Here is a 6,714-nt window from a genome sequence, read left to right as displayed (position 1 = left end):
AAACGTGAAATCAAATAAAGTTCCCAAAGTTCTAAGCGGGGAATACTTTTCACTTTGTTTGGTTTTGACTCTAGATTTTCCCGCAATCAAAACAACTTTGATTTTTCCAGAGTTGTAAACGAATCTCAAATACATACTTGCACCAAAAGCGACTTTTGATGCATCAGAAAACCCGTGTAATTGTACGTTAACGAATGGGTCTTCAAATTCTTTCAAAGAGTACAGTCTGTCAATTTCAATTTTACAGTTCTCAAGGCCCTTCAAAATAGAAATCCATCTACTCTTCAAGGTTTCGGGTAGGGGGTCGTCCCAACCAAGCTTCTCTTTAAACAGTTCCTTCAAGAAGCATTTCATTGTTACCACGACTGGGTTTATCAGCCCGAGAGGGTCGTAAATTGAAGCGATAAAATGCATAACATTTCGTTTCGTTAATGGCTCAATTTGATTTTGTAAAAGTTCATCGAAATCGAAACAAAGTTTATCATCTGCTTTCACAGGAACAAATTTTCGATTTCCAAGGTTGGAAATTTCAAGTTTTCTTAGTTGGAAAAAAGATAAAATCCAATGGAAAATCCAACCTGAAAATGTGGGACATTCTCCAAGGTTGAAAATTTTGCATTTTCCATGGCTTGGAATTTTCGTAAATCCAGGTTGAAAAAAGCCAAAATCCAAATTTAACAAGGTTGGAATTTTCGTAAATCCAGGTTGAAAAAAAGCCAAATCCAAATTTAACAAGGTTGGAATTTTCGTAAATCCAGGTTGGAAAAAAAGCAAAATCCAAATTTAACAAGGTTGGAATTTTTAAAATTCAGTTGGAAAAAAAGCCAAAATCCAAGCTAAACAAGGTTTGGAATTTTCGAAAATCGGGGTTGAAAAAGCCAAAATCCAAATTTAACAAGGTTGGAATTTTTTAAAAATTCACGTTGAAAAAAGCCACACATCCAAATTTTAACAAGGTTGGAATTTTTTAAAATTCACGTTGAAAAAAGCCAAAATCCAAAAAGTGATGGCAGAGATGTGGAAAAGAGATCTTAAACAAGGTTTTTGTTTTTGTGAACAGTCACTCGCTAGCCTAGGCTCGATGGCTCCCGGTCAATCTCTCGTTATTGTTCGCACAGATACGTGGTTGATCTTAGATCACTCACACAGCTCAGCAGGGCGCTATTTGAAACTATGACACAAGTACCCTATGTGCTTCACTGTGCGAACTCACTGCGATTGACCGAGGGGAAGCCTCCGAAGCCTCACCTGACGGACATTATAGCTCACATATCCTAATAGGTTAGCTAATATATCAAAAAACAGTTTGAGCGAAAAAAATTGTTGGGTTTTCAAGGACATGCGCAGAAAATGGTTAGAAAAACGTAATTTCCACATGGATTTTTAACGTTTTCCAAACTGTTTGGAAAAACACAAATTTCCAACCCAAAAAGTCTAGTTTTCCAATCGAAAGAGTTTCAATTTCACAAAAATGTATTTTCCACATGGATTTTTAACGTTTTCCAAACTGTTTGGAGAAACACAAATTTCCAACCCAAAAAGTCTAGTTTTCCAATCGAAAGAGTTTCAATTTCACAAAAATGTAATTTCCACATGGATTTTTAACGTCTTCCAAACTGTTGGAGAAACACAAATTTCCAACCAAAAAGTCTAGTTTTCCAAGAAAGGTCTCAATCTTAGAAAAATGTAATTTCCACATGGATTTTTAACGATTTCCAAACTGTTTGGGAGAAACACAAATTTCCGACCTAAAAAGTCTAGTTTTTCAACTTGAGGTATCAAATTTACAAAAATATGTATTTTCACATCGATTTTAGACCTTTTTTTTTAATTCCCAAACTGTTTGGAAAATAAAAATTTCCCACCCAAAAAGTCATGTTTTCCAACCAGCCTTGGAAAATTGTCATTTCTACAGGGTTTTTTTCACTTGATTTTTCAAGGGCATTGGTTTATTCTACAAAACCTATGGGTAATTTACGTTTTCCAAATCAGCTTAAGGTAATCGCTCAAATATCCAACCTTCAATTATAAAACCAAAATTTCCAACCCAAAAATATTGAATTTCCAACCTTGGAAATCGAAATTTTTTTCCTGTGTTTGTTCCACGAAACTCCGAGTACCTTCGTTTGTTCTCCCTTTTCTAATTCATTCGATCCAAAGTCTTTCACTATCCAACTTTCTAGATTTTTGGAGTTGGATTTAAATTTTCTCAAGTTGAATCCACCCTCTTTCAGTTTTGTTTTACAGTTATCGTAAAATTCAAAGGCAGATGATTCGCTTTCAGCCCCAGTAGTTAAATCGTCTACGTGGATTGATTCTAAAAATTTCGAAGTGAGCTCAGGCTCATCAGTACAATTTCTCTCTGTCATCTGGGTGGATTGAAATCTGGTGAAACGCTTTTTCTATATCGCCAGTCAGGGCTACATTGTGCGAGCGAAAACGAAGTAAAACCCCGAAAAGGGAGGGTGTAAGTGAGAGTCCAGTGTGGAGACTTTGGTTCAGCGAAGGAGAGCCATGTGTCTTTGCACTAGCATCGAAAACAATACGTAATTTAGTGGTCGTTGAGCTTTTGTTCTCAACACCATGGTGCGGCAAATAATGAACTTCATTTGGCTTTTCATGTCCCGCCCTCTCTATTATTCCATCTTTTAGTTGCTGCTGGAAAATTTCATTGTAATCTTTCAAAAGACTTTCATTGTTTTTCAGTTTGTTCCAATTTGAATAGAGACGTTTTCGACTAAGTTCATAATTGTCATTCAGCTGTAAACGATTTTCTTTAAAAGGAAGCCGCACTTCATATCTATTGTTTTTGAATTCAATAGACTTCTCAAATTCCTCAAGTACACAATCTTTCTCATTTTCTACAATGCCTATTGTTTCTAAATCGTTGAACCTTTTGAATTCTTTCAATAAATTTTTCTCCTCTTCAACAGCGACTTTCAAAGAAAAGGTTTCAATCATTGTAGAATTGGTTTCTAAAGCATTGTTCGAATTATTAATCGGTCCACTCAAAATAAATCCCAAAATTGAGCTTGAAGCCACTGGCCCTCCATTTTCTCCTTGAACTACACCCGATTTGAAAAATTTCCAATAATTGTCCGCCCCTATCAAAATGTCAATTTTCTTTTTGCCACTTCCCCCATCTGCTAAACTCAAACCTTGAAGGTGGGAAAATTCCGATTTGGCTAAGTCAATATTCTGTCCACTAAGAGGCTTACAGACTTCATTCACAAAAGCAGACACATTCACGTTGTCATGACCAAACTTGGCTTTCACAGTAAATTCAACTCTATCTAGTTCTTTCACGGAATGCGAACCCCCAAACACCTTGATACTAAGACGCTTTGTGTCGGTGGTTTCCAAATTCAAAGCATTCCTGGCTTCTGGAGTGATATAGGATAATTGAGATCCCAAGTCAAATAAAATTCTACAGTTTGTCTCTACCCCCTTGGAAAAAATAACTGCTTCTGCTGTTTGCAACAAAACTTGATCAGAGTTGGAGAGTAAATTAACAGTTTCTAAATCGATACCTGTAACGGTTGAAGTTGTGTTTTCAGCTGTCTCAGTTCTTTCAGTTTTGTCATCATTTGCTTTTTCGGTACCCTGATCCCCTGTATCCGCAGCTGGCTTAATCTCGGTCCTCTCAGTCTTTTTTCCAAAACACAAGGATGTATGGTGTTTCTTTCCGCATTTGAAGCATGTAAAATTTCTCCGACAGTTTTTCGATAAATGACCTTTCTCTAAACAAACAAAGCATAGGCATTATTTGCTTTCTCGCTTCAACATTTGACACCGTTCGACAATTGTGGGATTTGTGTTTCCCATCACAAAAAGTACACGAACTTTTTCTCGATTCACCTCCGCCAACGTGGAAGCCTGCAAATTCACCGAAATCTGACACAGTTTCTCCAATAGTGTTAAGTTTTTCACGTGCAAGAATTTCCTTTTGCAAAACTTTCAAAATGTTCTCTGCGTCCCAAATGTCTGAATCTGACTTTTGGCTGATAATAAGTTTCAAACTGTCCGGTAATTTCGAAAGAATAACTGGTACGAGTAAAGGTCCATAGTTTTTCACGAGTAGACCAAATGCTTGAAGGCTTCTAATTTGTGATTCCGCCGTATCGTAAAGAATTCTCAACCCAATAGTGTCTTTCACGTTCATAATTTTGGGTAATTCTAACACTAACAGATTGTTCATGTGGGACGAGATAATAATTTGCTCGTCTCCAAATCGTTCTTCTAAGAGTTTCATTGCTATAGGATAATTTTCGTTCGAAAGTGCAAGTCCCGAGATGGTTTGTTCGGCTTTTTCTGTGAGGAGGGATTTCAAATAGTTCATTTTTTCCACTCCTGACAATTCATCATTTTCTCCGACCGCTATGTTGAAAGAATCAAGGAACGGTTTCCACTTCAGAGAGTCTCCGTTAAATTTTTGTAAAGTTAATTTAGGAAGCTTTGTCGTCGCTTTCCTACCACTACTACTCCCACTGCTCGAGCTCAACGTATCAATACTATTTTTCTTCAAGAAGTTAATTATCTTTGTGATTCCCGTCGTAACATCAATTCCGAAATCGACGGATGTTTTCAAATCTGTCTCTAATTCGTCATCATCTTCGATTAAATTTAAAATGTCATTGTCTAAGGCTTTCACTGTTGCCTCTTGTTCCTGAATAGTTCTCAATAATGTTTGCAATTCGACTTTCAAATCGTCATCATATTCCTTTTGGAGCCCATCCTTTGCTTTCACCAAAAGTCCTGTCAATACATTCTTGTTTGCAGTGCGTCTGCGTTTCATTCTCTTTAAATTTTGCTCAGCCATCGTGTTTCAACAGAGGTGGGGGGTACTTACTTCAGCAATTTCTCGACAAAACAGTTCGTAAAAAAATTCTCTGACTCTAGAAATCAACAATTTCAAATTTCAATCTCTTTGAATATTTCAATTTCCAGATAGGTGTAATCAATCAGCAACACCAAACAAATTTCTCTTTATCCAGTAAATCAACAATTTCAAATACCAAAACTTTGAACATTTCAATTCCAGATAAATCAAAAATTCAACAATTTCATACTCTCCACAAAATATACATCCAAGGGGGAGTCTATAAATCAAACCACTCCAAATTTCAAAACAAAGTTTTCTATTCCAATAACCAAATAATTCTCTTTTTATTTGATTTCTTTTTCTATTCTATTTTCTTTTTATTTATTTTCTATTTTTTCATCCGGTCGTAGGACCATTGTGGTAGATCACGGACTGTATTTACTTTTTGTTCCGTTCTATTCGACGTCTAAATACTAAGTGAGTGTAAAATCAAAATACAAAAGAATTTATAGGCCCACGTGACCCTAATAGTCACGTGATCAAAACACAAAATCGAAAGTACAAAGTTCGTCCATCACAGAGGGGAAGCAATTCACGAAAAAGGTTTTTTTAAACGATGACGTCATCATCTTCTCAATAAATTCAATCATTGACATGTCAGTTCTAAAGATCCGGTGTTTAGGAATTGATCAAAATACAATTATACGATACAAAATACAACGAGGATTCTGGGAACTAGCCAAAACTTTTCTATTTGATTGTTTTGAATCCTAAAAAGGGGAATTTTCCAAATTAGCGTCAAGGCCACGCCCATTTGGTCAAGAAATTTTGTCCACAATTAATCATTGACATGTCAGCTCTTAAGATCCGGTGTTTTAAAATTGATCAAAATAAAACGAGGATTCTGGGAACTAGCTAAACTTTTCTATTTGAGTGTTTTGAATCCTAAAAAGGGGAATTTTTCAAATTAGCGCCAAGGCCACGCCCATTTGATCAAAAAATTGTCCACAATTAATCATTGACATTTCAGTTCTTAAAGAGATCCTCCAGTTATTTTTAGAGGAAAAGAGATATGTTTTCGTATTATATGAAAATAACTTAAAAAATAACTGAAGGATCCCTTTAAGATCCGGTGTTTAGAAATTGAACTTAATACAACGGATGAAGGGGACTGGGAACTAGCCAAACATTGCCATTAGAGTGTTTTGAATCCTAAAAAAGCTAAAAAGGGGTGTAAAAACAGAAGGTAGTGCTTCTTCTCTAAGAAGTCACCAGGGTATATGTTAATTTCTTTCAGGAAAATCAGGAAAGTAAACTTCAAAGATTCAAACAATATCTTCAATAAATTTCATGATGTACATTATCTTATAAGCTACTGAAGTAAGAGAGCGACCTTCTAAACTCGAGGCCGTTACAAGTATCGAAGCGAGCGCTTTACGACGCGTGCCAAAATAAAGAAAAAGTAGAAAATTACTTATGAGAAAAAATAACTGTAAAAAGTAAGGTTTTTACAAGGGGAATTTCCTAAATTAGCGTTAATGTCACGCCATTTTGATAACAGTCTTTGGGTAATCTTTCAAAATCTTTTGGTTTGAAGTCAATATATTTTTTCCATTTTTTTTACAAAGCTTTTTTCGAATCTTGAATCCGAATCCGAATCCGAATCCTTGAATCCTAATCCTCCAATCCAGTGAATCTACCAAATAGTTGGCTCGCTTATTAATGAGCTCTGTTAAAAGGTTTATCCATTTAAGATAAAATGCCTTAAAATAGCTCATGCAAGAGCGATAATTAAGGATTATGCGAAACAGTATTTCGTTCAACGGAATCAGCAATTTCTTTAACATCGGTAGATACGTCAAATTCAAGCTTAACTCTTTGGTAGGCCTGAC

At 35.8% G+C, this 6,714-nt stretch overlaps 1 protein-coding gene across 1 annotated transcript; it reads right to left on the bottom strand.

Moving 5' to 3' along the window:
- Positions 1–2,346: 2,346 nt before the first annotated feature.
- Positions 2,347–4,819, bottom strand: LOC136812988 (uncharacterized). Its single transcript, XM_067069495.1, has 2 exons — positions 3,844–4,819; positions 2,347–3,755 (listed from the first exon to the last, which is right to left on the bottom strand). The coding sequence occupies exons 1-2, from the start codon at positions 4,817–4,819 to the stop codon at positions 2,347–2,349; spliced, it is 2,385 nt and encodes a 794-aa protein (XP_066925596.1).
- Between the last annotated feature and the right edge of the window lie 1,895 nt (positions 4,820–6,714).

Source organism: Clytia hemisphaerica, unplaced genomic scaffold (assembly GCF_902728285.1).
Source record: "Clytia hemisphaerica strain Z4C2 unplaced genomic scaffold, Clytia hemisphaerica genome assembly, whole genome shotgun sequence".
In the NCBI taxonomy this organism is placed as follows: domain Eukaryota; kingdom Metazoa; phylum Cnidaria; class Hydrozoa; order Leptothecata; family Clytiidae; genus Clytia; species Clytia hemisphaerica.
This window is presented reverse-complemented; position numbering and strand designations above follow the sequence as displayed.